At 21.3% G+C, this 16,219-nt stretch overlaps 1 protein-coding gene across 1 annotated transcript; it reads right to left on the bottom strand.

Annotated features, from left to right (window-relative positions):
* Positions 1 to 89: 89 nt before the first annotated feature.
* LOC110623743 (josephin-like protein) lies at positions 90 to 632 on the bottom strand. The gene has a single exon (XM_021768762.2). The coding sequence runs from the start codon at positions 533 to 535 to the stop codon at positions 146 to 148; it is 390 nt and encodes a 129-aa protein (XP_021624454.1). The 5' UTR covers positions 536 to 632; the 3' UTR covers positions 90 to 145.
* Between the last annotated feature and the right edge of the window lie 15,587 nt (positions 633 to 16,219).

The following is a 16,219-nucleotide window of genomic DNA, read 5'->3' as shown; positions in this document are numbered from 1 at the left end:
ATTGGTCGTGTTAGTGTTTAACAGTAGTGGCGATGCAGATCTCGGCCACTGAGAAACTCATGATCAGAACCTTGTTATGATCAATTCTATAAAGAATAATAAACTTCTTGTTTTCTTTCATTTACATATATCAATTGCGAAAATTCTAGCAAGAATTTGTAGAAACTGAATTTGACCTCTGCAAAGAGGAAGAAGAATTTAAGAACTCGATACAATCTTCTATAGCTTCAGCTCTCTGAGAGTCTATTGCATCTGCAAGAGATCTTGATCTTGCCAAACTGGCTGAAGACACCTTGCGAGAAGACTTCCTTCTCATAGACACAAAACGTAAAACTCTAGCTACCTTAGCGCTGAGTCGCCGGAGTATTCTTGCTGGAGAAAATTTGGAGCTTCTGGGCAACCTAAAGCTGAAGATTCCGGCAACCCTTTTCCTATGTGTAGCTACTCTGATTCCACCGCCATGTTTAGGGAAGAAAATGGGCTTCTCATGGACATCAGGGCTGAAACTGACTCGCTTACTTCCGTTGGATGACATTTTTGGACAGCTGCAGCAGACGGGAGATTTGGAAACAAGGAGGAAGGGGCAGTTGGCTAGGATGTGAGACTATTTATTGATGAATTATTAAATATGACATAAAGAGATGGAAAATAAGAAAAAGATAAAGTTAAAAGAAAAAAAAAAAAAGACTGTTATTGAAACTAGGAGTAGGAAATTTTACTGTTGAGACCTAGCTAGCAATTTGCTTGACGCGCAGCTCATCCTTAGGTACATGTATAACGTGCATGAGCCATGCACGTGGCACATTTGACTCTCCGGTGGCTATACTAATTTCTAGCCACAACATGCTCCCTAAGTCCAGGCACATGCCATTTTTCTTCTTCTTTTTTTTTTTCTCCATTAAGTTTTCCTTGTGCTCATAAGCTGCACACTTTAGAAATGAAAATTTCTTTTCATTTTTAATGAGTTACGTCCAAATTAAAATAATAATTATTATTAAGATTTATTTGTAAAAAATAATTAATATCTTTCCGTATTATAGAATCATTATATCAATAACCTTTTTATTGTTAGCCATATGTATCATAATTAGACCTGCGTGCATAGCTGGGCAAAAAAGTTGGCCAAGTGTTTGATGAAAGTTGAATGAGAAGAAGATTTGGGTGTATGAAAGAAAGAGAGGTATGTAGAGGTAGAGACACAGAGCTTAGCTTAGGTAGGTGTGTAAATGGAATTAGACTTTGTCAGAGCAATGATTGAAGAGAAAGAGAGGTGGGTGTGGTCAAAAGAACTAGACATTGTGAGACATATAAGAGGTTAAAGAAAAGGGAAAGGCCTTCAAGAGGAAGAAGGGAGCATAAAAGATGCACAAATATTTACTATTCTTCTCATAAGCGTTTCTTTTTAGGTGCCCTTCAGGGGCCTACCCATTTTCTTTATGGTAAATTTATTAATTAATTTTTTAATTTTAAAAAATATATTATTTTTTTTAAATATAATAATTAATCTTTTTTTAATTAATTTTAACTGTTAAATATTTTATTATTTATTTTTTTATATAAAATTAAATAATAATGTTTTTTTTTCTTTATATTCTGTTAGCAGGTGGATCAAAATTTTAAATATTCTGGTGATGGTGATGATCATGGTTGTCTATTTTTAGAGGGAATCTATTTGAATATGGAAATGTGGGGTTGGGTTTGTGATATATGAGGGAACCCATGTCTTTTCTTTTCTTTTTTCTTTTTTTTTTTTTCAAATTTCCTTTTTAAATTTTGTCACTTTCTTTTTGTCACTTTTGCAGAAGAAATTTGCTGTTGAAAAATCTGAATGATGCTGGTAAGTTTTTTGACTGGGGAGCTAAAAGGCCCCAGTTTTATGACCAATAGTTTGTCTCTCTTTAGAATTTCAGTTCTTGGTCAAGCTCAAGCATTCCTTCAAACCAAGAATAAGCCTGGGAAGCACATGGGATCTGGGTGTTAACATATTTAGCTTTATTAATTATCAACTTTAGGGTTTGTTGGATGGAAGTAATTTAATTTTGGAATTTTAATTTTTAAAAAATATTAAAACTTTATTTATTTGATTAGTAATTTTTTCATGACTTGTTGAGAATTTAAGATTTTTATTTTTTATTATAAAAAATAAAAAGAGTTTTTAGTTTAATTTATAAAAATTATCTTTTTTATTTTTATTTGATAAAAAAATAGAAAACTTGTTTGGTTATTAATGTGTCGTTTTTATTTTTATTATTTATTAAAAATTATTTTTAAAATAAAAAAATTAAAAACCACAAATATTAATTTTCTTATTACAAATTCTACTAAATCATTATTTTTCTTTACAAATTTTATTAAATCATTAATAATTTTAAAATTTTATCTTCGTCAGTTAAATTCATTTTTTAAAAATATAAATTTATTCAATTAATTTATAAAAAATATTTTTATATTTTTATTTTATTATTATAAAAAATTTAATATTTAGTATTTGTATTAGAGAAAACTTTGTTAATTAATTTTTTATTTTGAAAAATAATTCAAGAGTGCTTTGAGATTTTAATAAATCTATTAATTAATCATTCTATTAATTTTAATTTTTAAATATTTTATTATTTTATTCTATAATTTAAAAGAACTCATCCTTTAATTTTATAAAAATATCTATTAATTATTAAACGCATTTTAAATTTTTGGAGTATTGGACAAAAAATTTTAAACGTTTGTGTAATTCACAAATATATTCCGCGCTTTACATTTTAGATAATAAAATTTAATTTTTTTCAATTTACAATATGAAAAAGTTAATGATAAATTATAATATAGTTTTTAAAATTTGATATTATTAATAAAATATATAATTTTTTAATTTAAATTTTATATTAAAATTAAATATATTTTAAATTTATTTTATATAATATTAAATGTATTATATTAAATAAATATTTATTATAAATAAATTTCTATTATATAAAATATTACATATAAATCATATATATTAAATATTTGACTGAATGTTTATATTTAATATTATATATTATATGTATATTTTTTATATTTAGAAAATTTTACTTTCTATTAATAATATTTTAAATAAAATAAAAAATTATATATTTTAAATTATAAAATTTTATTTTTTTATATTTTAAATTTTTATTAACACCTACGATATTATATAAAAATGAGAATAGGGATTGAATATATTTTATTAATTTTTTTAATAATTAAAGAAAAATGAAGGAAATAAAATAGATAGACCTTCGATTTAAAGTTTAAATACAAATATTTAAGCTGCTTTTCTTTTTGTTGTGATTTTTTATTTGATAAAAAATATAAAATTTATTTTATTATTAGTGTTGCAATTTTATTTTTATTATTTGTTAGAAATTATTTTTAAAATTAAAAAATTATAAATTATAAATATTGATTTTTTTATTACATATTCTATCAAATTATTATATTTCTTTATAATTTTTATTAGATTATTGATAATTTAAAATTTTATCTTCATTAATTAAATTTATTTTTTAAAATATATATTCATTTAATTAATTTATAAAATATATTTTTATATTTTTATTTTATTATTGTTTGAAAAATTTAATATTTAGTTCTTGTATTATTAAAAAATTTATTAATTAATTCTTAATTTTGAAAATTATATTAAAAAGTGTTTAAGATCTTAACAAATCTATTAATTAGTAATTTTATTAATTTTAATTTTTAAATGTTTTATTATTTTGTTTTTACGGTATAAAAAACTCATTCTTTAATTTTGTAAAAATATTTATTAATTATTTTCTTTATATTAAATGCATTTTAAATTTGTAGAGTATTGGATAAAAAAGTTATAAATGTTTACGTAATTCACAAATATATCTAACGATTTAATTTAAATAATAAAGTCAAATCTTTTTAATTTACCATAATTATAGTTGAGAACTAAATGAAATTTAAAAAATTTAATAATAAATTATAATATAATTTTTAAAATTTTATATTATTAATAAGATATATAATTCTTTAATTTAAATTTTATATTAAAATTATATATATATATATATATTATATATATATTTGTTATATAATATTAAATATATTATGATAAATATTTATTATAAATAAATTTTTATTATATAAAATATCACATATAAATAATATATAGTAAAAATTTAACTGAATATTTATACTTAATATTATAAACTATATATAAATATTTTATATTTGAAAAACTTTACTTTTTATTCATAATATTCTAAATAAAATAAAATATTATATATTTTAAATTATAAAATTTTATTTTTTTGCATATTTTAAATTTTTATTAATATTTATAATATTATATAAAAGTGAAAATAAAACTCTATAATGTGATTAATAAAAAATAATATTATTGTAATAAAAATATATATTTAAGAATTATTTTAAATAAAATTTGAGGGAATATATTATAATTTACTTAATTAATAGAAATTTAATTTAATTTTTTTGGTTGTAGCAAATTTAAAAAGTTTAATTTTATTATTCAAAATTTAAGGTATTAAACATAAATATGAATTAATGTAAATATGTAGATTTTTTTATTCAATCGCCCTAAACTTTTTAGAAGGAAAATTTATTTTTTATAGTAAAACTAATTAGTTTGTTTCTTAATTTTTAGAATTATATTAAAAAGTCTATAAAATATTTAAAAATATACTAATTAATAATTTTATTATTTTAGTAATTAAACATTTTACTATTTAATTTCTATAATAAAAAAAATTATTAGTTCACCTCTCAATTCGTAAAAATATTTACTAATTAGTTTTTTTATATTAAGAATATTTTAAACTTTTTATACCACTTAATAGTTAAAATTAATTTAGAAATTAGTTAGTATTAAAACTTTATGGATATTTTAATTTATTTTTGAAAGTCAAATGGTTAATTAGTGAGTTTTCATATACTATAGGGTTAAATAATAAATTTTTTTATTTTTATAAAATCAGACTAAAATTAATGGAAAAGTTAAATAATAAATTTTCTAAAATCTTAATAATATTTTATTATATTTTTAAATTAATAGACTAATTAATTAATTTTTTAATAGCCTGAGAGCATATAACAAACTTTTATTATAATATTATATATTTTGTAAAAATATTAAATTTCTCGTTAACACACATATCACCTCTACATTTTCTCCGCATCATCACAATATAATACAAAATAATTATTAAAAATTTTTATATTCTACAATTCATTACAATTCTACCTATACTTTAAAAATAACTAGTTTAATTATATATTTTTAAAATTTTCATCAATGATATTAAACCGTTAAAAAATATTAATTTTTATTTTATCATTAATAAAAACACCGTATAATCATGTCACATATTATAAAATTGGCTAAATACATATTTACATACATATATTTTAATATTTTTATTTATCAAATACTTCGATTTTATTATAAACTAATAAGCACTTAAACTCTAAAAAATATGTATTTTTAAATATCATTTTGTCAAATTTATAGTTTTAAAGTTGTGTTTAAAATTAAATTTTCAAATCCATGGTTAAATACATGGTTTTTAAGTTGTGTTTAAAGTTAATTTTTTTTATTTTTAAAAATTTAAGCATTTAAAATAATATTATTTTAAAGTTTTGGTATTTAAAAGTAATATTTTTTAAAGTTTAAATATTTATTAGGTCACGATTAAAATTAAGGTATATGATAGATAAAAATATTAAAATATACGTGTGTAAATATATATTTTGCCCTATAAAATTGGCTAAAATATAAAATTTAACATCAAATTATATAACAGAATTAAAATATTAAATTTTATCTTTTAATCTAAATTTACTCTTAAATTATTATTAAAAGTATTTTTTTTAATCTATTTGGCATTATTTGACCTTTTAATAATAATTTATGAATAAATTTAAATGAAAAAATAAAATTTAATATTTTTAAATTTACCGTAAAATTATTAATTAGACTTTTATCAATTTTAATAATTATTTTATAAATATAAATGCCATATATCTTAAAATATCTAACATTATATTGTAATATGACAATGACATGATATCTTCATCTTTGAAAAAAATTGTGGCATTTCTATTAGTAGATTAATAGTTATCTTAATAATTGATGAAAATTTAAAAAATATATAATTAAATTAATTATTTTTAAAGTATGGAGTAGAATTAAAAATAATTGTAAAGTATAAAATTTTTTAATTATTTTATTTTATATCATGATGATGTAGGGACGTTCTGACGATGATATAGCAATAATATTATATTTTTATTAGTGGATTAACTGAAATTTTAAGAGTTAAATATAATTTTTAAAAAATTAAAAGTATCAAATTGACTATTTTTAAAATATAAAGTAGAATTATAAAAAATTATAAAATATAAATTTTTTTTTAACAATTAACTCTATTTTTAAAAAAGTATTTTATTACTTATTTTATGTGATAAATAATAAACTTATTTTTTTATAAATATTTTTTTAAAAACAATTTTCAAAAGGTAAATAATAAAAATATAAAAATAATTTTTAATTTTTTAAAAGATAAAAAACAGAAATCATACAGCATTACCAAACACGCTCTTAAATGTCAAATTTTAAAAATCTATGAAAAATATATCTTCTCCATCCCATAATTTTTTTGTTTAATTTATATAATTTATTTATAACCATTTTAAAAAAATTAAATTTTATTAAATATTAAAAAATATTTTAAAATATTTTTTAAAAATAAAATAAAATAAATATAATTATAATAATTAATTTATATATTACTATTGTGTAAAAAAAATTGATAATAATTATAAAATAACTAAAAAAAGAAATATATACAAAAATTTTGGGATGAAGAGATGTTGATTATAATGTAAGGGACTAAATAATTTAGTCTAAGATAATCCATAAACTAATGATTTAAGAAAAATGCAATTGCTCAATTAATTGTTATTTTCTTTACAAACGTGAAGTCTTGAAAAGAAAAAAATTTAAAAAGAGAAGACGAAGAATATTTTTATTTCTAATGGCAAGTTTGAGAAGTCAAACGGAATAGATGGGCTCCAATAAAAAGCAACTGCCCTCCATTTTTTCTCATTTATTAGAATGAAATCCAGCCCAACGATAAGCACGGTCCACGAATAACCACCCTCCTGCTTTTTTCTCCTCAATTTTTTTTTAGGAAAAGTAAAAAAAAAAACTTTATAGTTTTATTTACTTCAATCTTTATAGTGTAATATACCCGTATATAACAGTAATTTTTAAATATTATTAAAAAATATTTATATAAAAATCATATTATTAGATAATATTTTAATATAAATAAATTACATATTTAAAATCAAAATGAGTGAAATGATATAATATTTTTATAATTTAACTATATATATATATATATATAATAACAAATTTATTATATAATATATATAAATTAAAAATATAATTATTATATACAATTTTTATCATAATTTATTATTTATAATATTATTATATTTATATATTACAATGTTAAGTAATTTATGGATGTAAAATATTAAATTTTAGAATGCAATATTTTGTAACTAATAATTTAAAAGAGTAAAATAGTCTATATCCGCTATCAAATCATGAAAAAAATTTTAAAAATAAAATAGACAAATATTGAAATTAAAATTAATTATCAATTTATAAAGTTTATTAAATAAATATAAATACTCATTAAATATGAAATAGCTATAAACTATTTCGAAAAGCTAAATCAAACGACATTCAAAGTTTTTTCTTGTGAATTTATTAATTTATATATAATTTATATTTAAAATAAATAAATAAATAAATATTATTTCATAATATAATATACAAACAATTATTTATAAATTGATTTTTTTTTCTTTGCTTTATATAATTGTAAGAAATCCAAATGATACTCAAATTTCATGGGGAAAAAAATGATTACACGTTAGTTTGAATAAAAACAAACAAAATCAAATAATAATGAGATACACGTGCCAATAAATAAAATCGAAGTTCACGTTGTAGATGGAATTATTAGTGTGTGGTGCGGCCCACATAACTATGATACATCCAAAGTTCAAGAGCATATCCCTGAGCATATGTAATGATACTTCACGCTAATTTACAAATAGTATCATTAACATAGAACCATCGGTTTGGCATAGCTTGAAGCGGGTCAGCAGTTTAAATAAAAAAAAAATAATTGAATTGAATTAATTTAATTTTTTATTTATTTTAATTTTATTAATTTTTAATTTTAAAGATTTAAATATTTTAATTTTTAATTTTAATTAAAAAATTAAATTAAATTAATTAATAATAATAGTATATTATTTTTAATAATATAAAGAGATTAGATTATATTAAAATTATAATATTTTAATTAAATTTTAAAATACCAAAAATAAAGTATAAAAAATAAAAAAAATTTATTAAAAATTTAAATCGATCGAATCAAATTGAATCAATCAAATTAAATCAATTCGATTTGATTCAGTTTCTGATTAAAATCAATTCGACTTGATTTTTATAAATACTAAGATTTTAATTTTTGATTTTCAATTTATTTAATTTAGTTTGATTTTAAATTAAACTGATCAAATATTCACTCTTATAAATGATCCTTTTAAAAAAACTCCCGATCCAATACTTAAATAAGTAATCCGACATAAGTAAGTAATTCGACATAAGTAAGTAATTCGACACAAATGCTCTGCATGTTTTTTTAGTTTTTTTAAACATAAGTAAAATTTTTATTAATCGAATATAGCTTAAATTTTCAGATTTTAATAAAAAGTAATGTTATTTAGTCTTTTAATTATAGTTTAAAAATATAGTAAATTATAATCTGTGATTACGGTAATTTCCTTTATTTAAAAAATTTGTAGTTAACTTGAAATTCAAATTTTATTTTTCTATTTATTGAATTTATTGTTATATTAAAAATTTCATAATTCAGTTTTAGGTTGAATTCATTTTATTTAATTTATTTTATTTTTATTGATTTTGTTTTATTAAATTAGTAATATATATTCTTTTATTTTATTTTAATTTTATTGAAGCATATTTTTTTTTATATCATATGTATTTTTTTTATTTATATTAGTGAAATAATGATGACTGTTAGGCTTTTTTGCACTTAGAGTGAGGTCGAACTCTGAAGAAGAATATAGATTTGGAGCCTATTAGGTCTTTCAGAGCAAACCGATTCAATATCGCGCACCCAGCGCATGACTAAAGCATGCCGAACTGACTCCATGCTCGAATCCACCAAATGATAATCTAGTCTGGCGATGTAATGGGACGCAGGGGAGCGGGTTCAGCTACCTCACAGTCCTATCAACATACATACTGGAAAAATTAAATGATTGACAAAAAAAGATATGCTTATATGTCTATACGTACGGGTCTGAGTGACAGGGATATGTGACACTGTAATAAGGTGGCGGTTATACGTCATTAGAGGATAAGAAAAAAAAAAGGAATAAAGAAAAAGACGTAATTCTCTCAGACTAAATTTATACACTGTAAATCCTATTTCCTTAGTTTATTGTTAATCGTATTTTATATAAAAATAATTTGTATACAAAATGAAGTTAAAAATTTTTGTGATTCGTAGAATTAAAATTGAGGAACACTTGTGCTGCACTTATCTAAATTTGAATACAATAAATAAAATTTATCACTGAGTTAATTTGTAAATTGATAATAATATGTTACGATAACTTTAATAATAAAATTAAAATTAGAGAGATTTATGATATAAATTAAATTTATGGCAAGAAAAAAAAAGAATTATATTAATAAAATTTAATTCATTTTAATTCTTAAAAATGCTCTTTTATTTGGAATAGATTTTAAAATAATAAAATTTAATAAAATTCATTTATTTTAAATTAATTATTAATAAATTTAAATTAATTTTTTGATATATTATTCTTATTATTTCTAAACTAAATATATCAGTCTGGCAGATTTTTATCCTTGTGACCTTGGTATAAAATGCTTTAGTTAATTGGACTAACACCCGGTCATTGGTCTACCGAATACCCGTCTCATGGCCTTAGCATAAAATACCTTAGCTAACTTTAATAATTGGAATTAACGCCCGGATATGAGTTTGGTGGATATCCATTTTGTGGCTATCTTTGGCAAAAATTGCCTTTAATTATTGCCTTTTGGGACTAACACCCGAAAACTCGTATGGTGGTTATCCGCTTTGTAACTCACTTAGCGGTTAGCCGCCTCGTGGCGATTTTTCTTGTCCATGCGCTTTCACCAATCCATCGTTTCTGAAAATTCTAATTTAAGCACCAAAAGAATTAGAAAAATACATTATAATTTTATTTGATAATATTTTCATGAATTACACAATACTCCGAGTGTTGACTCCGCCATCTAACTTGAGCAACTTATAAATACCCAGCCTAATAAATTTAGAGGCCTTATATGGTGTCTTCCGAGAGGAGTGAGGCATCATCCAAGCCATAGTCCTCCTTTTACTCCTTCTCATACCTTTACACGGCTCATATCAGCTTCTAGTCGACATCCTTCGCAGCCTGTCCGATGACTCCTCTACCTCCAGCTTGGCTTTCCCCTTGGATTGTGTTTGGATTGCCTCCATCCGAGTCCTTGGGGTGTCGATGGAAGCTTCCTCTCTTATTGAGAGCCATGAAGGAGGCATTCTCCCAAGCTTTAAACTTCTCAAGAGTGGCATGTAGTTTTTTTATTTATTGGAGTATCTGCTCATTATTTAGATTACTCAAATCAGCCTCATTGACCATTGAAGGTGTGTTTTTCTCACTACTAGGAGTGTTTTTCTCACTACTAGGAGTGGAGAAAATGATTACGCTCTTATTGGCAGCAACTTTAGCAGTAGCTCATGAATTGTCAGTTATTTTAGAGAATGGAAAAGAAAAAAGATTGCTTTTTAGGAGAAAATGAATGAAAAACCAGTTTCTAATCTAATTTAAGAGAATCCAATGGAATTATCCGGCAATGGAATTAAATGATGGGGTTGAAATGGAGTTGTACTGCGATTGGTCAATTTAAAATAAAAAGAAAGCGAGGTGATTGGTCCCTATGACAGTCACTGCAATGCTCAAGTCAGTAAATTAAAGAAAATGGCGAGTGTAATGAATTTCTTTGAACTCAAGAGTAGTTGTGTAAAAATGTGTACCTTGATCTCTGCGATCATTAGCTTTTATACTGTAAGAAAATAGAGTTAGTTATCACATCTTCTGAAAATCCAACTGGTACCTGCTAGTAGATAGTGGATCTTGCGATTATAGGTATAATGGAAATCTGTTAGATTCTATCCGTTAATGGTAACTTTATATAAAAACTCGATTTTTTCAGGAGAAAGCGAGTTTTGATGAAAAACCGGGTGCTGCAGTGTCTAGGTCTTCCTTTCTTCAAATGGAATTGCATATTAACTTATCAAACTCTTGTATTGTGACTCTATCTCATAATAACAGTTCATGACACATTTTGAACAAATATCGTATCATATCACTTACGTATCTGAAACATTTGGAGAATCTCCTAGCTCATTTATCAATTTAAGGTAATTTATGTTATTAAAATAAAAATATCCTAAGTCAAAGTAAAATTGAAAAAAAAAAAAACTATTTTTAACATACGGACTAATTTATTGAATGGAATTAAATTTAAAAAATTTAATTGTTATATAAATTTAAATCAGAAATTAATTCGTGAATTTTGTCAAAATTTCGGAAACTTACATGTAATTTACCAAATTAAAAAATATCAAACTACTTCCAATTAAATTCATAATTGCTGCTTTAGGTAAATGTGTAAATATCTAAAATAGTTAATCCTTTGAAGAATTTAATCAAATTTAGTATTCGATCTCTCTTTCTATTTACAACAAATTAGTTCATCAAAGGTTCTTTAGAATAAAAAAATTTATAAAAATTTTAATTTAATTATTTTTTTTATCATTTTTCTTGTTTGAAATGAGATAATTTAATTAATTTAATTTTTAAAATTATTTTAAAAATAATTGAAATTGAATATGAATTTATAAAAATAAATTTAAATTCTTTTCTTATAAATAAATAGTTACAGATGACAAAATAAGAGAATTTTACTTATATCAAGTTTTCATCCTATTGTTTTACATTCTTTAATTATATAGTTAAAAAAATAATAAATTTATTTTTTAATTATATAATAAAAAAATAAATTTACTCTTGAATTATATAATGAAATTAAAAATATCAAATTTTATTTTTTGATCTAAAATTACTTTATAACGAGTATTAAAAGTCTAAACAAAATCTACACTTATTGCTTTTGTTTGATATGCATTTCTTGTATAAAAAGAATTTATTTATGTTTAAAAAAATTAATTTATTTGAAATCAATTTAAATATAATAAAATTTAATTTAACTCTTTTATGTTAAACAAATTAATAATAAAATGTAAATTAATTTATAATATTAATTATAAATATATTAAATATTGATAGACAATATTAAATTAAAATAATCTTTATAAACTGAAATTATTAATTAAAAAAATAAAACTAAAATTAAAACAAACAAAAAATACAAAATAAAGGATAAAAGAAAGAAAAAAAAAAGAATTTTTAAGAATTAATTAAATAATTTTGATGTAAATGGTCTTAAATGAAACAATTTCTTACAAAATTATAATAATTTTAATAAAATTTATTTTTAATTCAAAATTAATTTTTTTGTGAGAGAGAATTGAATTCTTACGTTATTATGTTGCCAAATCACAAAATTTCAAGAGAAAGAATTCATTTCTTGTGAATTCTTTCAAATTTAAGTATTTTAAATAAAATATTACAACTTTAAAGTGTGAGCTATAATCTACTCAGCCTATTTAATTATATTGATTTTATTTATCTTTTAATAATATTTTTTGAGTAAATTTAAATTGTTAAAAAAAATTAGTATTTTTTATTCTTAACTTTCATTTGTTTGTGCAAACTTGCATTTAAAATATTTTCTGTGCAAAAAAAAATTTTTTTATTGTAAAATATTTTTTTCAATAAGTTTATTTATAAAAAATATTAATAAGATCTTAAAAGTGTGAAAATTATTTTTTTTTGAAAAAATATTTTTTAAATTGATTTATTTTTTTTAAAAAAAATTATTGATTAAATTTTATAAATAAACTAAATATTAAAAATATTTTTTAAAAAATATTATCTGTAAAAAAAAAAATAGAGCCTTAATATATGATTTATGAGCAAATTTAATTTCATAGTTTTTTCATATCATCATTGATCGATGACTCTTCATTGTATAGCATGTTTTTCTTTTCCATCTCTTATTCTTAGGCAATCGAAAACTATGATTGCGATCTTATTAATTAATTTAAGTAGCATAAGCTAGAAATGAGCAGTATTCGGTTCAAATCGAAAAAATTGATCGAATTGAAATCAGTTTGATTTTTTATTCAATTTGATTCAGTTCGGTTTTTAATTTTAAAAATTTCAGTTATTTTGATTCGGTTTGATTTTGATAAAAAAAATAAAAAAAAATGAACTGAACTGATTAATGATTATAATATATTATTTTCAATAATATAGAGAAATTAAATTATATTAAAATTAAAATATTTTAATTAAATTTTAAAAATATTAAAAATAAAGTGAAAAAAATAAAAAATTTATTAAAAATTGAAACCGATCAAATCGAATCGAATCAGACTAGTTTCTGACTAAAATCGATTCGGTTTGATTTTTATAAATATTAAAATTTCAGTTTTCAGTTTATTCAGTTCGGTTTGATTTTGAATTGAACCGATCGAATACTGACCCTAAAATAGCTTGCCCCAAAAATAAATAAATAAAAAGAAAGAAAATTGAAATACTACGCTTTGGAGCTTGAGTGTTGAATTGATACATCCAATGTCAAATAGGAATTTGATTTAAATATATTAGGATAAGAACGTTGTCTTTGTTGGGATGAGTTTGGATTTAATATTATTAAAATATTGATTGTTTTATGTATAATATTATTTTAAAATATATTTTTTATTTTCTTTTTCGTTGAAAGCACTTAAATTAATTAATTAATAAAAATATTTTTTTATTAAATAAATTATATCATTTAAAAATAATAATTTTTTAATTTTTTAACGCTTACAAAATTTTACGATCATTCTTATATAAAAATTTATTAATATATTTTATTTTTAAATTAAGAAAAAATTACTTTTTAGTCTTTGAGGTTTAACGTAATTAACACTTCTGTCCCTCTATTTTGGCAACCCAACACTTAAGTCCCTCACTTTCTCATCCGTCCAAATTCGTAGTCCTTCCGTCCAAAATAGCCATTTGGAACACATGAATTGACAAAATTAACCCTCTTCTTCTTTTTCTTCTTCTTCTTCTTCTTCTTCCTACCCTTTCTGCAACTTCTTATTCTTCTTCTTCTTCTTTCTTCTTCTTCTTCTTCTTCTTCTTCTTCTTTCTTCTTCTTCTTCTTTCTTCTTCTTCTTCTTGCTGCTGCAACTTCTTCTTCTTCTTGCTGCTGCAACTTCTTCTTCTTTCTTCTTCTTCTTCTTCTTTCTTCTTCTTCTTCTTTTTCTTCTTCTTCTGGAATTTCACATTAAAAGAAGGGTATTTTTGGAAAAAATTATCACATCTCACCTTTGACTCTTTGACCAAACGGTTTAAATGGACAGAAGGACTACGAATTTGGACGGAAGAGAAAGTGAGGGACTTAAGTGTTGGGTCGCCAAAATAGAGGAATTGAAGTGTTAATTACGTTAAACCTCTGGGACTAAAAAGTAATTTTTCCTTAAATTAATATTAAGTTATTTTTAAAAAATTTTAATTTTAATTTTATTTATTGAATACTCAAAATATGAAATATTAGACTTCGAAATACAATTTAAAGGATTATTGAATTTTAATATATAATCCTTTAAATTTTATTTTCAATAGTAAATGCTCTCAAATTTACAATTGAAAAATGTTTATAATTGTTTGCTTCAAGTCAATTAAAAATAAAAAAAAAATCAAATTTTAAAAAATCAACCAAACTATGAGACTCGATTCAAACAATCAATTCTTCTTATATTCTCTATTTTTCAATTTTGAGCCGTTTTATAATTTTATTTATACTACATAAAAATAAGTTATAAGTTATTAATATAAAATAGATTTACGTGATAAAATTTAATAATTAAATAATGCAATAAAAAAGTATAAATATTTTAATATTCGAATCATTTTCAAAACTCGTCGTATATTAAATAGAACAAGTCTCGATACAAAATTATTATTAAACAGAAACAGTTCGATATGTTTTTATTACATTTGTAATATTAGCCGATAATATCATTATCAAACGGCCAATCATATTATTATCGAATTATTGAAAAATATTATATTTATCTTCAATTTTTTTACAATATAAATGAACAAAGTAAGAAGTACGGTATTCTATTACACAAAAAACTTTAAATAATTCACTGTATTTATTCTTTTATTCATTATATTAATTTGAATCGGCTGCCGTAAACACTTACTACCTCACGTTTTTTATCTTACAGATTTAAACCAATCACAATACAGTTTTATTTTTAAGTTACATCATCTACAATATCATATGAATCTATCAAAATCGAAATAATTTTTATTAATGAATTTAAATCCATTAGCTTTTTTATTAATGTATTTTAATTAAAATTCATTAGTTATTTGTAAGATAAAAATTGGATTTAAAATTCATTGATAATATATTAAAAATTTTTATATCATGTTGGTAGTTATGGAATAAAAAATTTTGGTATTTGATTTAAAAATAAAGAAATGCAGTGGTAATTTATCATTGAATTAAAATGGTTGCTAAAAGAAAAAATTATTAATAAATTATAAAATTCGTTGGAGAAAAAATCACACTTTTATTTAAAAGTCCATTTTCTTTTATTATCTACATAATTTAAAATTTATTGATAATTTGCTAATGATTTTGAAATATATTAAAATTCAAGGAAAAATTATGTTTTCTACATATTTTAAAATTTATTGATAATTTGCTAGTAGTTTTTCTCTCAGGTTGCTGGTAACAAGTCCTACTACGTATGGATTCTCAGCTCCATCAGTTAACCTTAGAGGACGATGAGGAGGCAACGACATTCGTTCATGGACACGATGAAAAGCCAACAATTGTGGAGTATCATGAGCTAACAGTGGTTGG

This window comes from Manihot esculenta, chromosome 9 (genome assembly GCF_001659605.2).
Source record: "Manihot esculenta cultivar AM560-2 chromosome 9, M.esculenta_v8, whole genome shotgun sequence".
NCBI lineage: Eukaryota > Viridiplantae > Streptophyta > Magnoliopsida > Malpighiales > Euphorbiaceae > Manihot > Manihot esculenta.
The sequence above is the reverse complement of the archived record's forward strand: the minus strand, read 5'-3'. Positions and strand labels throughout refer to the sequence as shown.

Coding starts and splice junctions, on each gene's coding strand:
- LOC110623743 (XM_021768762.2), bottom strand. CDS start 535: ATGTCATCCAACGGAAGTAAGCGAGTCAGTTTCAGCCCTGATGTCCAT.